General features: G+C 38.5%; 1 protein-coding gene across 4 annotated transcripts in view; it reads left to right on the top strand.

Annotated features, from left to right (window-relative positions):
- Positions 1–19,894, top strand: part of pi4kaa (phosphatidylinositol 4-kinase, catalytic, alpha a) — a 40,457-nt gene extending 20,563 nt beyond the window's left edge. For 2 of the 4 annotated variants that reach the window (XM_058411952.1, XM_058411951.1), the window contains exons 29-55: positions 1,077–1,196; positions 1,570–1,662; positions 1,778–1,934; positions 2,084–2,211; positions 2,307–2,465; positions 3,089–3,240; positions 3,354–3,461; positions 3,611–3,738; positions 4,386–4,544; positions 5,207–5,286; positions 5,486–5,685; positions 6,624–6,714; positions 7,504–7,671; positions 9,178–9,231; positions 9,326–9,446; positions 9,985–10,114; positions 10,197–10,267; positions 10,379–10,451; positions 11,810–11,880; positions 12,536–12,645; positions 12,736–12,840; positions 13,776–13,901; positions 14,940–15,060; positions 16,986–17,145; positions 17,319–17,408; positions 17,970–18,053; positions 18,777–19,894. In XM_058411952.1, coding sequence (XP_058267935.1) covers positions 1,077–1,196; positions 1,570–1,662; positions 1,778–1,934; positions 2,084–2,211; positions 2,307–2,465; positions 3,089–3,240; positions 3,354–3,461; positions 3,611–3,738; positions 4,386–4,544; positions 5,207–5,286; positions 5,486–5,685; positions 6,624–6,714; positions 7,504–7,671; positions 9,178–9,231; positions 9,326–9,446; positions 9,985–10,114; positions 10,197–10,267; positions 10,379–10,451; positions 11,810–11,880; positions 12,536–12,645; positions 12,736–12,840; positions 13,776–13,901; positions 14,940–15,060; positions 16,986–17,145; positions 17,319–17,408; positions 17,970–18,053; positions 18,777–18,828 — 3,111 coding nt within the window. In that variant the 3' untranslated portion in view covers positions 18,829–19,894. Of the gene's footprint in view, positions 1–1,076; positions 1,197–1,569; positions 1,663–1,777; positions 1,935–2,083; positions 2,212–2,306; positions 2,466–3,088; positions 3,241–3,353; positions 3,462–3,610; positions 3,832–4,385; positions 4,545–5,206; positions 5,287–5,485; positions 5,686–6,623; positions 6,715–7,503; positions 7,672–9,177; positions 9,232–9,325; positions 9,447–9,984; positions 10,115–10,196; positions 10,268–10,378; positions 10,452–11,809; positions 11,881–12,535; positions 12,646–12,735; positions 12,841–13,775; positions 13,902–14,939; positions 15,061–16,985; positions 17,146–17,318; positions 17,409–17,969; positions 18,054–18,776 lie in introns of all 4 variants that reach the window. The other 2 variants (XM_058411950.1, XM_058411949.1) reach the window with 1 other exon arrangement.
- Positions 19,895–20,320: the final 426 nt, after the last annotated feature.

Raw genomic sequence — 20,320 nt, 5'->3', positions numbered from 1 at the left:
ACTAATTGTGTTGAAAGGATGTTCAGTATGTCCATACAGTGAATAGGAGCCCTGCAACCAGCACATATTTCAATTTTGTCCTCTACTAGTCCTCTATCATGCGATATCTATCAATCTGGGAGGATGAGCGCTATTAAACCATCCAATCACATTGTAAGAAATTACTTACTCCTTCAACCTAGATTTCACTCCAAGATATACATCAGAAAGAGCTTATTCCCAAAAAGGCTTAAATATCATAGAGGAATATGTTTACAACACTAAATGAATAACTATAATTAATAATTAGTATGGAACCGGCAGCACATCACTGGACAAAGGGTATACGTGACCCTGATTACCATTTAAACAATAGTATCACTCGGCCATTTGGGTGATAACACTTGTAACTGTACCAAGCCAAGGTGTAGGTGACCATGATTACCATTTAAAGACATCCAGCTAGACAGTACTATCACCCAACCATTTGGGTGATACTCAGTTCTTACACTCAAGTTACATTTACAGTGAAACCCCATTTAAATTACAAACAGGAAAAACAGTGTAAAATCTTTAAGCAGGATTTGTGCTGCGTTCTTTTTGACTCCAAAGTACTTTGTATATTGTCACTTCTAGGCTGTAATACAATTCTTTTTCATTAAGATCTCCGACACCCTCATCGTTTTTTCTTAAAGCTTTTTTTTTTTAAATTGCTGCTCATGCGGCATCACAGGAGAAGAGAAAGAGTATTTCATTCCTCCCACCTTGAGAGCATGGCCAGTTTCTCTCTCTTGGACTCGCAACCACAGATAGATGTGGAATTGCTGAGATTCAAACCCCAGATCTCTGAACAATAGAGCAAACACTTTTCTGTTACAGCACTTGGAGGTTCTAGGTTTTTTTCAGTATCCAGGTGTGATTACTTAAAAAGCAAGGATGACAACTGGGAATGTTTTTAGTTTTTTGGGAGGGTGGGGGTGGGGGCAAATGCAAATGTTTTTAGGGTCACTACATGGGTTCCATCCAGAACAGTAGAATGTGGGTCACATGCAGAAGGTGATGAACAGTTGGTCTGAATGTTTGTGTCTTCACTGCAGGAGTACCTGAACAAGCACCAGAACTGGGTTTCAGGTCTGTCTCAGCACACGGGCCTCGCTATGGCTACGGAGAGCATCCTGCACTTTGCAGGCTACAACCGGCAGAGCACAGCTTTGGGGGTGAGTCCATGGCAATGTACATAAACACGCACACACACACACAGTTCTGTTCATTGCCTCATTAATCCAAATAGATGCATAGTAATACAATAAATGCAGTTGGACCCAAAATGCAAAAGTTCTATTCCACAATATTATTATTAGCGGTTGTACTTATTTATCTCGCTATTTATCTACTTATTTTTATTATACATTTTTTCCATTATAATATTTGATTGACAGCCGTTTCTCAAAATAAGCTTCATTTAATGAGTGTGTATATACAAAATGCTAAATATACACACACATATAGAGGCATGCAGATATGGGAAAGCATAATGCAGAATGCAGTTGAATGCAGTCATTTGAATTAATGTGCGCTATGACCCCACAGACCAATCAGCTCACAGAGAGGCCAGCATGTGTCAAGAAAGATTACTCCAACTTCATGGCCTCGCTGAACCTGAGGAACCGCTATGCAGGAGAGGTGTGTGATGTAGCTCATTAGTTTCTTGATATTAACATCGGGCTCCTTTCTGACATTGAGCTTAGAGCGCAGTATTAGCAAACTCTCTCTCTGTGTGCGTATATGTGTGATGTAGGTGGCAGGGATGATCCACTTTTTAGAGGCCACACGCAGCACCTCTGATCTGAATAAGATGATGATCCGGCTGCTGAATGAGGCTCTGGAAAGGCAGCAGCCAGAAGAATTCACTGAAGCTATGTTCAAAATGGCAGCACTCCTTATCACCTCCAAAGGCAAAACAACTTCCTTTTCCTCCCTAGAGATCGATTTCCAAACCATTTTTTATTTATTGTTGTTAAATGTGAATGTTTAATATACCCAGTATGGGAGGAGTAAGTGTTTGTCTGGTGGTCATTGACCGAATGAATTTATGTACTGTTAGACTGCGACCCTCAGCTCCTGCATCACCTGTGCTGGTCCCCTCTGAAAATGTTTACTGAGAATGGCATGGAGACGGCTATAGCCTGCTGGGAATGGCTTCTAGCAGCTAGGACTGGCGTGGAGGTCCCGGTAATGCAGTTTCCTACTTTGTCATTTTGATTAAAAAAAATAATGAACATTCACATTTTAAAAAACGGTTACAATCTGCATTTGTTTGTTTGCAGTTTATGCGTGAGATGGCCGGTGCCTGGCAGATGACGGTGGAGCAGAAGATGGGGCTGTTCTCTGAGGCAGAAGTGGAAGCTGATCCACTGGCAGCATCTGAGGAGAGCCAGCCCAAGCCCTGCGCCCCTAACGTCATCCCCCATTACATCTGGATCGAGGTTGGTGAACTCATGCTTACACTGAATTCTCAAATCTGATGGCCAGCCTTTTGCTTTCCGTCATATTCTGATTTACAAGTTCTATTATATCATATGTATATTATTAACTATTGTTACATAGCATTTTAGTATGTTTATTCAAATGCAATTTTTTTTTAGTAATGAGTTCAAGAAATACCTGCAGGGTTTCTGTATTGCTGTGTCCAGTTATGTGACACATCCTCAAGGTTGTGCTTAGTTTCTATAATTTAATTAAACACAAACAGTGGATTTGAACGTCACTCCTAATACTAGATTCTGCAGTCATCGGTTCACGCTTGATGATTTCATCGAGCCATCAGCTCCTACAAGATGAAAGCTACTGACTTGGTTTAACAACAGTTCCAGTGCAGCACCAAGGCACTCGTCTTTCAGTTCTCTAGTTTTGTCTCAGACTTCATAGCCTCTCTGACTTCCTTGTAGATTTGAAATAAGTCGTTATTGTAGTAACCTCTTATTTAGAGTTATTTGGATTATGAGCACAAAATTTAAGCTTAATGGTTATAATTTGATTGTGTAACATATTACGTTACAGTAATAATGTTTGTGGTCTAAGTCCTATTATAAAATTTGTGGTCCTCCAGTTCCTGGTCCAGCGTTTTGAAATCGCAAAGTACTGCAGCGCGGACCAGGTGGAGATTTTTGGCAGCTTGCTGCAGAGGTCGCTATCTCTCACAGTGGGAGGCCCGAAAAGCAGCCTGAACCGACATGTGGCAGCTATTGGACCTCGCTTCAGGTTTTCCTTTTCTTCTGATATGGACATGTTTCATATTCCACAAAAAAAAAAAAAAAGATTGTAGCGTGAATCAGTGTAACACTTTGGAAGTCAACCGTTTTTTTTGCTTGCAGGTTGCTGACTCTTGGTCTTTCGCTGCTTCATTCTGACGTGGTTAGCAATGCCACCATCCGCAATGTACTTAGAGAGAAGATTTACTCCACTGCCTTTGATTACTTTAGGTATTTTTTTTCTTCCAAAATGTAGGATTTCATCACCAATCACAACAAATAATGTTTTAAACCATGGATTTGATCATCTATTTCTTAAAATATCCATGGATTGTTTTATGACAAGCAGTTTATAATGACTGATGCTTCTCCATTTTCAGTGTGGCTTCCAAATTTCCCACTCAGGGGGACAAGCGTCTGCGAGAGGACATCAGTGTCATGATCAAGTTCTATGCCAGCATCCTCTCGGACAAGAAGTACCTTGCTGCTAGCCAGCTCGTGCCACCGGGTGAGCTTGGCGCCAATCCCCCTCAAAGCTCCCTATCCGCCGGGATTTTCGGATCGCTAATCGTTTCCAGCACTTCTCCGATATCGATCTTAAGTAAGCCTGCCTTGCTCCGCCTGTGCTGACTTGCACTGCCTTGGGAGCATGCCATCGCAGTTCCAATTTGCCACTGCGCAAATTTGAAGCCTGCACTTAAAAAAATGCACGACTTCACCGCGGCCGCCGATTTATCAATTTGTTGCGAATTGAGAAATGGCTCCGCCCCATCTCTCCCCCCACCGAATGCCACCTTTTGCTAACCATTGTAGAAAGCATTCTCTCATCCACACATTAGCACGCTCATGTAGAATGCATGGTCATTAGTAGTAGTAGAGGACTAATGTAGACTCCATCCGCCCCTTAAAGCCCCCTTCATCCGTGTTTTGTACCACTGACACAAAAAGGCACTAGAGGAAAGCAGAAATGGCTTGTCTGAAATTTGTAGTGCAGGTATTGCTAATAGTACAGGTAAACAGAATGTGCTGGAATTACAACCCTTTTGAACAGATGTTAAAATGGAAAAAAGCCAGCTGAAGGGATCAGATTGAAAATGATACTGATATAAGTGGGTGTATGCATATTGAAGGAAGAATTTTGCTCAAATTTGGCAGACAACCAGGACCCGTCGCTGAACAGCCTGTCGGTGATGACTGCTGCTGACCCGAGGAACACCATGGACATGTCAGTGGGCACGCGCCAACAGAACGCCCAGGGCTGGATCAACACCTACCCCCTGTCCAGTGGAATGTCCACCACTTCCAAGAAATCAGGTATTACTGCTATTGACTACTTTGATGTAATTATGTAATTGTGTAATTGTGTTAAGCTCACACTCCCTGTAATGCAATGAGCTCAAGGCGAGAGGTGTGCATCATGACTGCAATGTCACAAGAATTTAAACTTTTAGTTCTGCGTGTATGGTGTAGGAAGCCTTCTCAGGGACAGAAGACAACTTCTGATAAGCAGAGGCCGAAAGAGAATAACAGGATGTATGTCTGGGCGTGATTGAGGAGAAAACTGTGATTAACATCTGGTACAAAGGGGCAAAGGGTCTAATATATCTAATGATCTAATATAACCCATCATCTGGTTTAAATGACTCTGTGCTTGTTGTAAAATTCAGGATTGGTCAGAATTTCTTCAGGAGCAGATGGCAGCAGGATTTAAAAACAAGACAAAATTTAAAAAATGGTTCAACTCAACTCCGGGGTGATCAGGATGTCTAGAATGGTTGAGATGAACCTAATGTGAAGTATCTTTACTTGTTTACTATGGTGAACTACAGAGACTAGCTTTTGTGCTCGTGATTATACTTTCTTTCAGTAACAATTATATGATTATAAGACTGTAGCTTTAATGCTGTTACATTTCAACCGTTATTTAAGGCCACTGTGTTCCAGTAAATTTCCCTTTTCTTCTTTATTTGCTGCAGGAATATCAAAGAAGAGTAACCGAGGCACTCAGCTGCATAAGTACTACATGAAGCGCAGAACATTACTACTGGCTTTACTGGTAAATCAGTAGATTTTTTAATCCAGTCTTCATTTTCACTTAAAGTTAAGTAAAGATAACTGTGTGGCCTGTTAGCATTCTGCCACAATGCTGGATTGGATTGAACAAAGCTGTGTTTCTCACACTTTTTCAAACTAAGCCCTTTAAGCCAGTGAAGCTCTCACTCAGCCTCTTAATTCTGTTCGTCTTTCCCCACCAGGCAAGTGAGATCGAGCGTCTGACCACGTGGTACAACCCACTGTCTGCCCAGGAGCTGGCCATCTCTACAGACCAGTCTGTAGAGACCAGCATTGCTAACTGGAGGTCCAAGTATATCAGTCTGAGTGAGAAACAGTGGAAAGACAACGTCAATCTGGCCTGGAGTATTTCTCCTTACCTTGCCCTGCATCTCCCATCCAGGTACCATGCTATTGAATTGAGAGTAAAAATAATTGATGATTCCCGTACTAGACAAGATCTGAGATTTGATAAGTTTAAACTTTTAACCCAAAACTTCAGGTTTTTGTTACTCTCATGACTAAGTTCTATTAATCATTCAGTTTCTGAGTAATCAATAATCTGTAACAGAAAAGTTCTCACTCATCAGGAGTTTGAATTCTGACAATGCCACATCTGTTTATCAGTATTTTCTGGGTCACAAAACCGCACACTATCTGCTCCTTGTCAGTCATGGCAGCACTAGCCAATCAAAGGCATCTGTGAACTTATGGGGTTGGATAACATAATACATATATTCTGCTGCCCTGTGATGTAGCGGTTCAAAAAGATGCGAAGATTGACTTCATGTGCTTCCCCAATTAAAAAAAAAGAAAAAAAAAGAAAAGCTGAGTAAATCTGTCAGAAGTTCCCAAATGGTGCAACAGAATCACTGGGAGAATTATTTCCACCTCTCTGTTATTGTCTCACCTGTCAAAATGACACTAGTCAACTGTGCATGTCTGTGAGCTCGTATTCTCGATGGCTGTCTTCAAATTGGACACACATGATAACGCACATTCCTACTTTTCAGTTTGTACCCGTCATGCTGTAGTTGAATACTTGTTAGTGGGTGGGAAATGTTGCTGATCTTATTGGAATTAAAATGGAATAATAATCTAGAAATTAATCTTTTAGTTTAAATGATTAATAGACTGATATCTAAACTGTCCATGATTTATTTGCTCTGCTAAATTATCTAGACAATTTGTATAAATACTATTAATACATATTTGGTTGCTTCATGTCATCAGTGTGCCCCTATATCTTGAAGACGACAGATGTCCTAATCACACCTTACCACCTTTACCCTGTTATTGCAAAAATATTCTCATCCAGTTTTGCTACGGCCTGTTTTGCAGGTTCAAAAACACAGAGGCCATTGTGGCTGAAGTGACTCGGCTGGTTCGGCTGGACCCTGGAGCAGTCAGCGATGTCCCAGAGGCAGTCAAGGTGAGTTGCTTTCAGGGGGGAAGAAAAGACAAAACTGTGTTCTCTTTCGTTTAGGACAGACAGGTTATAAAGTGTCCAATAGTGTCCAAGGTGCAGACAGCAGCAGTATAAAATTTTGCAGAATTATATAAGTGAAGTGTGTTGGTCACTATTGCACACTACACACTTCACTTATATAATTTTGCAGAATTTTGTACTGCTGCTGTCTGCACCTTAGACACTATTGCACTACACACTATTCACTTTATATAATTTTGCATCACAGTTGTTGTATTTTACACTTCCTGTATGTACATTTTACACTTCCTATATACATATTCTATCTTATTTTATATACATATTCTATAAACATACCTTACTTTATTTATATTTTATTCAATTTTTATTCTCTTTTATTTCTTTGCTTACTGTGAACTTCTTGTTATTATATTTTATATATCATATTTTTAGTATAATTCATATTCTTATTTTTTTATATTTCGTATTTTTATATTTTATCCTTGTCTTTTGTTCTGTCCTTATTCCTTTTCCTTTTCATAGGGTCATAATAGTCGTGTAAGCATTTCACTGCATATCATACGGTGTACGATTATGTATGTGACAAATAAAATTTTAATTTTAATTTGACGTGAAAAAGAAAAGCTGACTTAAAGAGGTACAGTTGTGTAATGAACACACAACAGTCACTGTCATTAGATGTAAAGCAACAATTACACAGTTAACACGTGACAGCTTGTGACTATTGATTTACACACTGCTTACTCTCCTTTTTTATACTATTCTCCACAGTTCCTGGTGACATGGCATACTATCGATGCTGACTCGCCTGAACTGAGCCACATCCTGTGTTGGGCCCCTGCTGACCCCCCGACTGGCCTGTCCTATTTCTCCAGCATGTATCCTCCTCACCCCCTTACTGCACAGTACGGAGTCAAAGTGCTGCGCTCTTTCCCTCCAGTACGTACCACTGGCAATGTCCAGAACGCTCTAACGGGAGGTGATCTTTATCAAAATGGCACTATTTTCATTTCAGACACAGTTCTTTGTGTAGAAAATTGTTGCTTACAGATCAAAAGTGACCGGTTTAACTTAAAAAACTAACATCCTGGAACAATGAAACCCTTTCTGGAAAATTAGATCTCATGGGCTAACATAAATCACGCACATGATCTCAGACCCTCGCTTCACGACTGTATAATGCACCTTTTAACAAATCATCAACATATAATGTGTTATGTATTTATTAATAATGAAGGGTTGAATCGCTGGAAATTCCCATATCTTCCATTAAAATGGAATGATTCCTATAATTCATTTGAAATTTAACTCCCTTGATGCGTAATATAGTCTTTATCTGTATGGAAAAGGGGACTCTACATGAACTTCACAAGCCTCTGACTTTTGAACTGATAGAAGTCCAAATTCAGTGATCTAGGGTTCCAACCACCACTTTTAATCCTGACTAGAGCAATGTTGCCCACTTATACTTTAACAGCAGTATTAACCATGCTGACAAACATTACAGTGTGAAAGATCTGGTGTTAGCTGTGGTGTTTTACAGCAGCACCCAATCTGAAATTAAACAGCATGTTTTGTACAGACCCACAAACTCTGTGTGATGTAAACAGCAGGTGAAGCACTGAAGGGAACAATTTAAAAAAAAAAACACACATCAAGAGTTTGTGATAATCATAAGTGATAATCAGCAAAATCTGTTCAGGACAAACTGGATGGCAGTCAGAAATAACCAAGTATTTAAGAAATTGAAAAATGAGCACAATTTGAATGTCAACAAAAAATAGCCCCAGTTTGTCAAGATCAGGCAAGTTTCGAGCTATTTACATTTACATTATTTAAAGCAGCCATGCTGGTAATTCTTAAATAAACTATATGGCCAAATGTATATGGACACTTGACCATCACATCCATATGTGCACATTAAAGTAGATTTAGTCCCCTCTTTGCTGCTACAACAGACTCCACTCTTCTGGGAAGCTATCACTAGACTTGGGAGTGTGGCTGAGGGGATTTGTGTTCATTCAGTCACAAGAGCATATGAGGTCAGGTACTGATGCTGGGTGAGGAGGTCTGGAGTGTAATCAGTTGTTCAGTGGGGTTGAGTCAGAGTCAGGGCTGTCTGCAGGTTTGGAGCTGCAGTGAAGGGAAATTGTAATGCTACATCACACAAAGATGTTCTAATCAATTGTATGCTTTCAGTTTGAGGAAGGACCACATACATTTGTATAGTACATCAGTTCAACAGCTACGTTTTAGCATTTATACTGTTAGCGCCCAGTTTACCAACACACGCTTAGATTTTAGCAGTAGATGTTTTTTCTTTGCATTTGGATTTAAAAGTCATCTCAAATATACTATCAGTCACCAATTCAGGCCAGGATTGTTTGTCGGTCCACAGATGTTAATTAACATGAATTTTTACTTTTTTCTCTCTCTCTCTGTAAGGATGCAATTCTGTTCTACATTCCACAAATTGTGCAAGCGCTCCGGTATGACAAGGTACTAAACTTTTGCTTGTTGCTCAGTTTACCTAAAGACACAAAGGACAGTGTTTTCTCTGGTCTCATAATGCATGTTCTTTCCTCTGTGACAGATGGGGTATGTGCGCGAATACATACTGTGGGCTGCACAGAAATCCCAGCTGCTCGCACATCAGTTCATCTGGAACATGAAGACCAACATCTACCTGGATGAGGAGGGTCACCAGAAAGACCGTGAGTAACTGGAGAGTGATCAGAATGAGAGAAAGTGATTGTAAGTGTCATACAGTCACAATAATGATTGTGTTGTTCCTTTTATGTGACGTTAATGCGTCACTTCTTCAAGGTTCGGAGGGTAATGAGGAAACGGGAGGCAGGCTTGGGGACCACTTAAAAAGGCTTTTTATGGGCTGTTACTACTTTGCTTTTATTTTAACACACACATTCACACACACACACACACACACACACACAGCTTTATCTCTCTCTCTCTCTCTCTCTCTCTCTCTTATATATTTTCTTCCACTCACTAAAATACAAAATACACGTTAGAGCAATCCTCACAATTCCTGGCTCCACCCTCTATTAATAAACCACAATAACATTATAGTTAAAGCTTAATTAAATGACACATTTTAGGTGTATTAGCTGTTTGAGCTGATACGTTATGAAACTGAATCGTAACTGCTGGTTCCTCTGTTGTTTTTTATTAACTATTACTAACAAATGTTCAGGCAAATCATTGAGGTGAAATACTTCCATTCATTTGCAGCCGACATTGGTGAGCTGCTGGAACAGATGATGGAGGAGATCATAAGCTCTCTGTCTGGCCCAGCTAAAGACTTCTACCAGCGCGAGTTTGACTTCTTCAACAAGATCACCAACGTCTCTGCCATTATTAAGTACGTTCTCTCATGCCAGTTAGTAATAAGAGAGCGTCTCTTGTTCCGGGATTCATGGTGTGCCTTTTTTTCTTCTCGTCAGGCCGGTTCCTAAAGGTGAGGAGCGGAAAAGAGCTTGCCTCAAAGCCTTGTCTGATATCAGAGTTCAGCCAGGTGAGTGCTGATTTCCACAACATGTTCATTGTATACTTTTTGTACCATTAGCACCTATTAAATCTTTTTTTTTTTTTTTAATTTGTTTTTTTGGTCTGTTTGCTCTTTCAGGCTGCTACTTACCGAGCAATCCTGAAGCCATTGTTCTGGATATTGACTATGAGTCAGGAACTCCCATGCAGAGGTGCGGTCTCAGAAAGATAAAGCAAAAGACATACATCATCACTGTAATAGCAGAGCTAATTGTAGTGCTCGTAATAAATAAGTATTTCTAAAGTGGACTGGGAAAACCAGTCAGGTGTCTGTGGTTGTGGCTGGATTCTGCTGGAAAATCGTTTCTATCGATAACACAACTGTTCAACTCAAGGCTCCTCTGCTTTGTCTTATTCTCTGAAGAAATGATAGACATATTACTCAACTCTAATGTTGTGATTCAATTTATTTTATTTGCATAGCACTTTTAACAAAGGGCATTGTCACAAAGCAGCTTTTCAGAAATATAGAAATCCAGTACAGAAATGATAAATGTTTATCACTATTAAGGAAGCCAGAGGTGACAAAAAGGCTTCCTGAGACAATATTAGGAAGGAACCAGACTCTCTCAACTGAATTATTTCTCATTTTCCCAAAAATAGAATTCACAGCAGACCCGTTGATAGCTCTAGCCTGCATTCTGTACACACATCTGGGCAGCACACACCTGGATTTGCATGTCAAGAGCTGAAACTGTGGTTAAAATGGTCACCTGTCTGCTAATACCAGACAGACTTATATCTGAAAGTTTTTCAGAAACACATCAAATGTTTTTTTAGTGTGTTTTAGTGATTGATGGCAAAATCCAGGTGAATAGTTGTTTTTCTTATTTTACTTTCAGAGTTAATGTGAATGGAGTAAGTTTTAAAATAAACAGTCTTACATCTCAGCCTTCTATTTAAGGGTTGACAGAAATTGCTAATGTGGCCCTTTTGTGTGAGCTATGACATACTTTGACCCCTGAACTTTAAGTCAGTCTGCCTGAAGATGTCTAAAACATTGCAAGTAAGATTTCAGACTTCATGTTATAACTAGAATGAATCCCCTGATTCTGTAATTGCACTTTTTGAAGGGAAATGATTTATAATCACACTCTCTGGTGTCACCCAGATGAACGATGGCTTCTCTTTTGAGTCTGGTTCCTCTCTTCCTTATCCTCTTAAGTATTTTTTTCTCACCCTCGTGGCCTCTGACTTGCTCATTAGGGATATTTATATCCTGAATGAACAGTATGTATTCCTGTACTGGTTCCCAGCTGCTTTGTGACACTGTCCATTGTTAAAAATTCTATACTAATAAAATTGAATTGATTTCCTCAGATAGAGAAGGTTTGATCAGGTTGTTCATAGCTATGTGCGGTCATAAACTGAACATCATTGCAGATTGTGAGGGAGCTTTGTAGTTTTCAGAAGCGTAAATAATAGAGACGTTCACTAAAGGGTTTTCCAAGGGTGCCACACATCATGTAGCACAACATTTCTGTTATGTTCATTTGTTTGTATTTTGCAGTGCTGCCAAAGCTCCTTATCTGGCAAAGTTCAAAGTCAAGCGTTGTGGAGTGAGTGAGCTTGAGAAAGAAGGTGTGTTGTGTATCCCTCTCTCTCTCTCTCTCTCTCTCTCTCTCTCTCTCTGTCTGTCTATCTGTCTGTCTTATAAAGCTGCTTTGAGACAATGTTCATTGTAAAAGGCACTATACAAAATAAATTGAATTGAATTGAATTATCTTTAGGGGTTTAAACATTTTTTTCTCCAATTAATTACATTTTATTGACAAATAGGCCATGGTGACAATTTTATAGCTTTTACAGTGCAGGTCTATTAAAATATTTCATTTGATTTGAATTTAAATAAACTCATTCCCAGTGTTGGGAAAGTCAGAAAAAAAACAGAAATATCAGCCTTTCTACATTGAAAGGTGAATACATATGCTTGATATTCAGCTGATTGTGAGAATACAACTGAGAAATGTGAATGGCAAGCATAAGCAAGTAACAACTAATGACTATTTAGTCTTTAAATAAGAAATGCTTAGAAACAAGACAACACATCCAGGAATATAATTTTCAATATTTTGGACTTATTTAAGGAAGTGTGTGTTTGGCTATTTTGAGAAACATCTCATTATTAAACATTTTCATCATTAAATGATATTAATAACACTCACACTGTTCTACACAACTCACTGATCACTGCCTGCATATGTACCTGTGTAAGTGTTTACCGTGTTCATTCTAGGTCTGCGCTGTCCCAGCGATTCAGTAGAAGATGGCGATGAAAACTCTGAAGCTGTCCAGAAAGTCTGCTGGCAGGCAGCTATCTTTAAAGTAGGCGACGACTGCAGACAGGTTAGTCATCTCCTGAATATTTCTAAGCACACAGCTCTTTGGAAAACAGTGATGATCATTTTGTATGATAAATTTTATCTGTTGTGCTAGGACATGCTGGCGCTGCAGATCATTGGACTCTTTAAGAACATCTTCACGCTGGTGGGCCTTGACCTGTTTGTATTCCCATACAGGGTTGTTGCCACTGCACCTGGAGTGAGTTTCATTGCAAAACATGCATCTAACTAAACTAACTCTCTGAATTTTGCTTAGTTTATTGTTGGGTTGTAAACTTCCCTTGGCTTATGCTCACTTTTAATTTGAAGCTTTTAAACATACTTGCTATTAAAAGCTAAAATCAATATTGAACGTAGTGACAGAAGGCAGGAATATCTGAAGAGGATATTTTAAGAATAAATGTAGTCCATTCAGAATTTTGTCATTTACCATCACAGAAATTAAGTCCCTGCTGGTTCAGCTGTAGGATCCTTCACTCATTGCCATTGGCCTAGGTTTGATTCTTGGGCAGGGAACCAAACCAGCCACAGAGGGGTTTAACCCTCAGTGCCAACCCCAAGCCTGGATAAAACGGGAGGGTTGTGTCAGAAAGGGCATTTGGTGTAAAACCGGTGCCAGTATGCGGATTGAATGATCGACTGTGATGGTCCTGAAGCAGGGAACAGCCAAAGGACGACACCATCAAAGACAGTCGCAGGAATTAATACAAACTCATGCAAACTTTGATTTTTTAAGGAGCTTGCAATTATTATTCTTCACAGCAGATTTTTTGCAGACTGGGCCAAGACTCTATGCTCTGTGTGATCACAACACGCATTCAGCCAAAACCCTCTCTTGTTCCGAACATGAGTATAGCTGTACTAGAAAGTATTTACACATGTGTGTTCACTGTGACTTAAAAGAACTTTGTACTTGCCTGTGCATTTCGCCAGATCAAGTAGTGTAACGCAAAAAAGCAGCTGCAGCACAAATTTTGAAATAGGCCTCAGGAAAAACTAAAAAAAATAATAATAATAATGTTTTCATCACAAAAAAACTGGAGGCACTGAGTAAAAATAAATAAATAAACAAACAAATAAATTAATGAGAATGAAGATAATGTGTGTGTAAAAATCACTGTATGTCTCTCCTAGTGTGGTGTGATCGAGTGTATCCCGGACTGTAAGTCTCGTGATCAGCTTGGCAGGCAGACCGACTTCGGCATGTACGACTACTTCAGAAACAAATATGGTGACGAGTCCACTCTGGCTTTCCAGAAGGTGACGTATTTCACAACTAACCCTAATTTATTTCCCTTTTGATCGTTAGAAATGTAAGAAATCAAACACGATAGACTGCCATTGTAGGAAAATAATCAATGGGGTGGTGTGATTTCCCACATACCACAGCAATTTGTTAATACCTGAGACTTTTATTAAATGACTGCAAAAAAAAATCCTTTTCAGCTAGAAACAGTGGTTCCTTCACCATCCTGATACATCAAAAATGTATCTTATGTTACATTACTGAGAAAGCACTGAGGGGAAAAAAACAACAACAAAAACGTACAAAAACCATTTAGTGCTTTAATTGATAGTTGGCTATAATACTGTAACTGTTATATTACAGTAAGTACATTAATGTTAATGTAATGAAATTACTGAGCTGCTGTGAAAATTAAACATTTTAAACATTATTGCTGTGGTGTAAGATATAATGCAATGTTTTATTTTTAATGTTAGCAATTCAAGTCGTTTGATTTATATTGCACTTTTTAACAATAGATGTTGTCTAAAGCAGTGTCACAGAAATCTGGATAGAGATTTCAGTTCGTCTTTAATGAGTAAGCCTGAGGCGAAGGTGATACGAGGAAAACTCCCTGAGACGACATGAGGAAGAACACTTGAGAGGAAGCAGGTTCAAAAGAGAAACCCTCTTTTTTCCGGGTCACACCAGATAGCCCGAATGCAATTATGAGTCATTACTTATTCACTATAGAGACACTGAGTGCTACATGTTAAATGTGCCGTTGTAGCTTTCTGAGTAATGGTGTGTGATAACTGCCAAGAATATTGTAGGATAAAATAACTGTCAGAAAGCTACTATTGGACTCTTAATCCTCAACCACTCAGCTATATCAATGGATTTTATTCTGCTTCAGTTCTAAACAGCTTTCGGGGGGGAAAAAAGCATCTGTCAAGTGAATACGTTTCAGCTGTAAAACAGAGCAATTGCATGCTATCCTGACTGATGTCTGTTCTCTTAAATAGACAGCCAGGTGTCCTCTAATGCATTGCCTGTACTCTTGTGTCCACCAGGCGCGGTATAATTTCATCCGCAGCATGGCAGCCTACAGCCTGCTCCTCTTCCTGCTGCAGATCAAAGACCGGCACAATGGCAACATCATGCTGGACAGCAAAGGCCACCTGATTCACATCGGTGGGTTTGTCTGTCTGTCTGATTTCTAAAGCACAACAAGAGAAATTAGGCCAAAAATCTTAATGATGAAACTGGTATTGTTTTTTTCAAGAACAAAAAAACTGCATAACTACAAATATAACTTGAAATATGGAGATATAACATGTAATATAGACCTAACATATAATGTGAAGTTCCTGCATTATATAGAAATATCATATATATATATATATATATATATATATATATATATATATATATATATATATATATATATATATATATATATATATATATATACACACACACACACTACCAGTCAAAAGTTTGGACACATCTTCTAATTTAATGTTTTTTGTTTAGGGATTTATTTTCTACATTCTAGAACAATACTGGAGATTTCAATAAGAAATAACACACATGGACTTAAGTAATCCATTTGTAATGACAACAAAAAACAGTCAGTTGTTATTTTAAGACACGAAGGTCAAGTGTTCTGGAATAGTTCTTGTAAGAACAGTATTGTCAAGTGCATTTGCAAAACCCATCAAGCACCATGATGAAACTGGCTCACATGAAGACCATCCCAGTAAAGCAAGACCAAAATTTACCTCTGCCACAGAGGGGAAGTTCATTTAGAGTTACCAGCCTCAGAAATCACCAATTAACAGCACCTCAGATTAGAGCCGTTATGAAGGCTTTACAGAGCATCAGTAGCAGACATATCTCAATATCCACTGTTCAAAGGACATTATTGTGTATTTCAGCCGCCTTCAGCATTGATTTACAATGTAGAAAGAAATAAACATCAGGAAAAACCATGGAATTAGAAGATGTGTCCAAACCTTTGATTGGTAGTGTGTGTGTATATATATATATATATATATATATCATTGTAACATTGCTTTTAAAGCAGGTTGGAGAATTATGGTCCGAAATCTGACATATACAGTAAAAATGTTTCCATTTTTTAAAAATTTACATGAATATCAAAGTTCACTATTTGGTTCATCTCCTCTTTTGCTTTCATGACTATGGCTCGAGCTGGCACAGACTCCACAAAAAACCTTATGAACCATTTTAGATCAAGCAATCACAGTGTCATCTGAACACATACTTCAGCAAAAGAAATGAGGAAAAAATTGACCTTTTGCACAAAGTAGTTAACATGGTCAATAGCACACCTGCTGACATTTAAACTGGAACCTGGAAAAAGTGCAGAATCCTGAATGTGACAGATATTGAATATTTACTTTCTTTGTTTTAAATATATAATGATATAAAGCTCATGTTCAAACAATATATTCATATTTTTTGTTTTTAAATTCACAGTAAAAGTACTGATTTGCTCAGAAAGTACTGATTTATTCTAGGTATATTTTCTGTAAATCACAGCTTTATATTAATGAGTCATTTTTAAACAAGGTCTTGTGTATCACTCCATGGTCTAATACCAATAACAGATTCAAAATATTATTTAATAAAGACATTATTTTATGAAGACAGTAGAATTATTTACATAAGTCTTTCTGTAACAAGATTTTTATTTTTGTAACATTTATGGAAGGAATCTCCAGCTTTAGTGCTTCAATCACAGGATTCAAGGATGCTGATTTTTTTTGGGTTTTTTTGTTAACATTAGAATAACATAAAAGAACTATATAAAGGGATAGTTTGAGGCCAAAAATTTACATATGTACAAATGTAACTATAAATGGATAAAAATGCTAAATTGTTCTTTAAAAAATTATAAAATGTAACTGCTGGATAATTGGTGTGGTTGGAAAAGGAACATGCTGTTAACATGAAAGTAATCAGCTTTGTGTTGGTAATGTCATCACCCCATGCCATCATTGATTATTTTTCTTTTAACAGCACCCTGATGTGGTTTATTCATGAAATCCAATACTTACTGTAGAATTATTTATTTTTCTTGGTGGCTGTAGATTTCGGCTTTATGTTCGAGAGCTCTCCGGGTGGAAACCTTGGCTGGGAGCCGGACATCAAGCTGACCGATGAGATGGTGATGATCATGGGGGGCAAAATGGAGGCCACTCCATTTAAGTGGTTCATGGAGATGTGTGTGCGTGGATATCTTGCTGTAAGGTGAGACGTGCGCCTTGTAAATATTTGACGAAGAGGGATAAGGTGTAAGGCCAGGACACAGGGTTAGAGTTCAGGCTGATTTTTATCAAACCAAGAGAAATCTATGTACAGGGCAATTCATTCATATTTGTGCTCTAACCTCTGTTTCTGTCCAACTTCCTGAACAATCCAAGGCCTTATATGGATGCTGTGGTGTCACTGGTGACCTTAATGCTGGATACTGGCCTTCCATGCTTCAGAGGACAGACTATAAAACTGCTCAAGTATGTTGATTCATTGCACTTTTTTGCACAGCTGACATTGCCACAAACCAGCTGTATGTAGATTTAGAGCTCCTATGAGAAAGTTGATGTGAAGAAGAATCTTTCAGACTCTAAATGGAAATCATCTTCTTCAGGCTGCACTTACTGGGCAGAGGGATTATAAATCATTGCCATGTGAGGGTCTAGATGAGTAAAGTCGCAAGATTGCGAATCCAAACATTTCTATTTTATACAATGTACAGGGTTGCAGTTTTTTATTTTTAGTGCCAACAGTCAGGCGGTGGTTAAAAAAAAAAGAAAAGAAAAAGTAGGAATGGATTTTCAGTAGGAGGATATTATGATATATATATCAGAGTTCTGGGATGTGCACAAGACAAGTCTTTATGATTTCAGCAGCAGCAGGACCCTATTTACAATATCTAGTATTATAGGTCCAAATATACAATATCCAGTGGTGGAAGGATGAGTTTTGAACATTGACTGCAATACGCCAGTGCTCTTATTAGTCAAGATTTCTTCTAAATAAATGTTAAATTGTATTTTGTTGTTTGTGTATTGCAGGCAAAGGTTTAACCCTAACATGAGTGAAAAGGAGGCTGCTGCATTTATGATTAAAGTCATCGAGCGTTGCTTCCTCAGTAGCAGGTACAATATTATTATTATTACTATTATTATTATTATTAGTAGTAGTAGTAGTAGTAGTAGCTCATATTAAACCAATTTGTTAGTATAGGAAACCTTTGGGTTTTTCACACTAGATATAGTTAACTCTGGCTCATTCGAAACCCTGGGGAAATGGAATCCTGGATTATCTTGTTTCACACTGCTCACACTTTACCCAGGCTTAACAATTAATCTTGGCTATTCGTAATCAGACATTTCACACTGTAGATTCGTAATCCCTGAGTTAATATTTTTGTGTTTGTATATTTGTGTATTATCAGCCATGATTAGATAAATAGAGCACGCAATCGCTTTAAATGTGTCATCTCACATGCTGCCACATCAGTGAGAAAAAAAGTCACCATGTAGGTCCTTGTTGGCTGTTTTAAGCCTCCTGTGACGCATGAAGGCGAGCTTAACAAGAGACAGGAAAAGAAAGAAAAGTTTTTAACTACTTTAACCCGCAGTGTTTCTGTGACTGTAAAGTACATCATTGAGGTTGCAGGGTTAACACTACAAAAACTTCAGAGCATGCTTTTCGTAACTCCAGGTAAAAATATTACAAGTGTTAAACGTTCCTCTATCCGGGTTTGAAATTGCAGGGTGAAAAACCCTTACGAGAACATTGACAATGGTCATTTTTAGTAAGTGTAGTCGATAGCCATGTTAAGAGTTTGACTAACGAAACCCTTTTCTGTGTTGCAGGAGCAAAACCTATGACATGCTACAGTATTACCAAAACCAGATCCCATACTGAAGTCTCTCTACATCATCCTCATTCTTTCCTGTCCCCTTTTCCTCTGACATTAACGTCCATATACAAGGACAAGCACTTTACCTAATTCTTAGCCCCGTCATAGTAAATTGTAGGTCGTTTGTTTCTTGCGGAGCTGCTGCAGTGTCCTCTGTAGTCCATCTGCTGTACAAAATGCTGTATGTGCAATGAGTCAGTTTTGATTTCCCTCATAACCCTTACGTTAACATTCTACTTTGGATGTTTACAGCATTCTAGTTCAATCTGCAGGACTGGGTACTCGGTTTGTTTACTAGCAGAGAAGCCAGCTTTGTCACCTCCACCCACATCGTACTGCAGTTTTGCTAACAATCTGCTATCGCGCAGCATGTCTACCTGCAAAGTGTCATGATTTAAAAAGATGTGCACTGGATGTTTAATTATTCTTCAGTTCAAACCACTGCTATTCTATTTTAAAGACATGCATAGAATTGGAGTGCATTTGCATGTATCAGAATAGTCTTTTTGCACACTCAGATCTGTAAAGAATCAGCTTCACTTTATTTAAAATCTATTTCATAGAATTTATTCATTGCGCTGACCGGTTAAATGATTTTGTTTTAATAGACAATTTTAATAGATATTATCCAGAGAACTATTGTAGTATATGGAATGTAAAGGTGAACCCTATTTCATGTGTGTGTGTGTGTGTGTTTATAAAGTCTACTATACACGTGTGAGATGACGATCAATGGCTGAATAATGATCTAGAATTTTATTTTGTATTTTTTATTTTAAGCCTTAATGTTCCCATTAGTGCATTAATAGATTTTCATCTTCTGTGTCTGTCCACTTCTGTTCCTTTGGTGGTGTTTTATTTATACATCTGTGCATTAACCCGCATGTTACTGGAGTAGCGGTATATGCTTGGATGAAAAGGCGGTGAGCTCAATAGACTGAGTTAGCTTTTACACAGGCTGCATGGATATAGAAATTGGGGATTTGCGGACTGCTTGGCAACCCTGATGTACAATGATGGTGTGTTTTAATTGTTTGAATATGCTTAAATAATATAAACGATTAAAAATAAGTGTGTGATGTTTTTTTAAAGGTCATGTACTGTACTGTTTTTCTGGTGCATTTCTGATCTAAACTAAGCCAATGCACCATATTTTTCTTCTATATATCCTGCATCACTGTAATGAAATTGTAAAGACATGAAGGCAAGATGGTATCTTTTTTTGAAAGCCTAATCTGGATGTCTGTTTGGTCTGGGAGAGCTGTTTGGCCACTCTGAGTCTTGCTTTCATTAATATTTAAGTAGTTGTAGTGGAACAGAAACAGTGAGGTTATCCATGGAGAGCTTCGAAGGCTCCATGCAGAAATTCAGGAGATCTCATTAATTCACCTCCAGCCGTCAGTATCTCCAAAGATCACCTTCTCTGTTCTGTTCTTTCCCTCTCCTTCTCTTTGTCCTTGAACCATCACACACACACAGCAGTTGTTCCAGCTCAGG

This window comes from Hemibagrus wyckioides, linkage group LG16 (assembly GCF_019097595.1).
Source record: "Hemibagrus wyckioides isolate EC202008001 linkage group LG16, SWU_Hwy_1.0, whole genome shotgun sequence".
NCBI classification, from domain to species: Eukaryota; Metazoa; Chordata; class Actinopteri; order Siluriformes; family Bagridae; genus Hemibagrus; species Hemibagrus wyckioides.
Note: the sequence above shows the minus strand (reverse complement) of the source record. Positions and strands in the feature narration are given on the sequence as shown.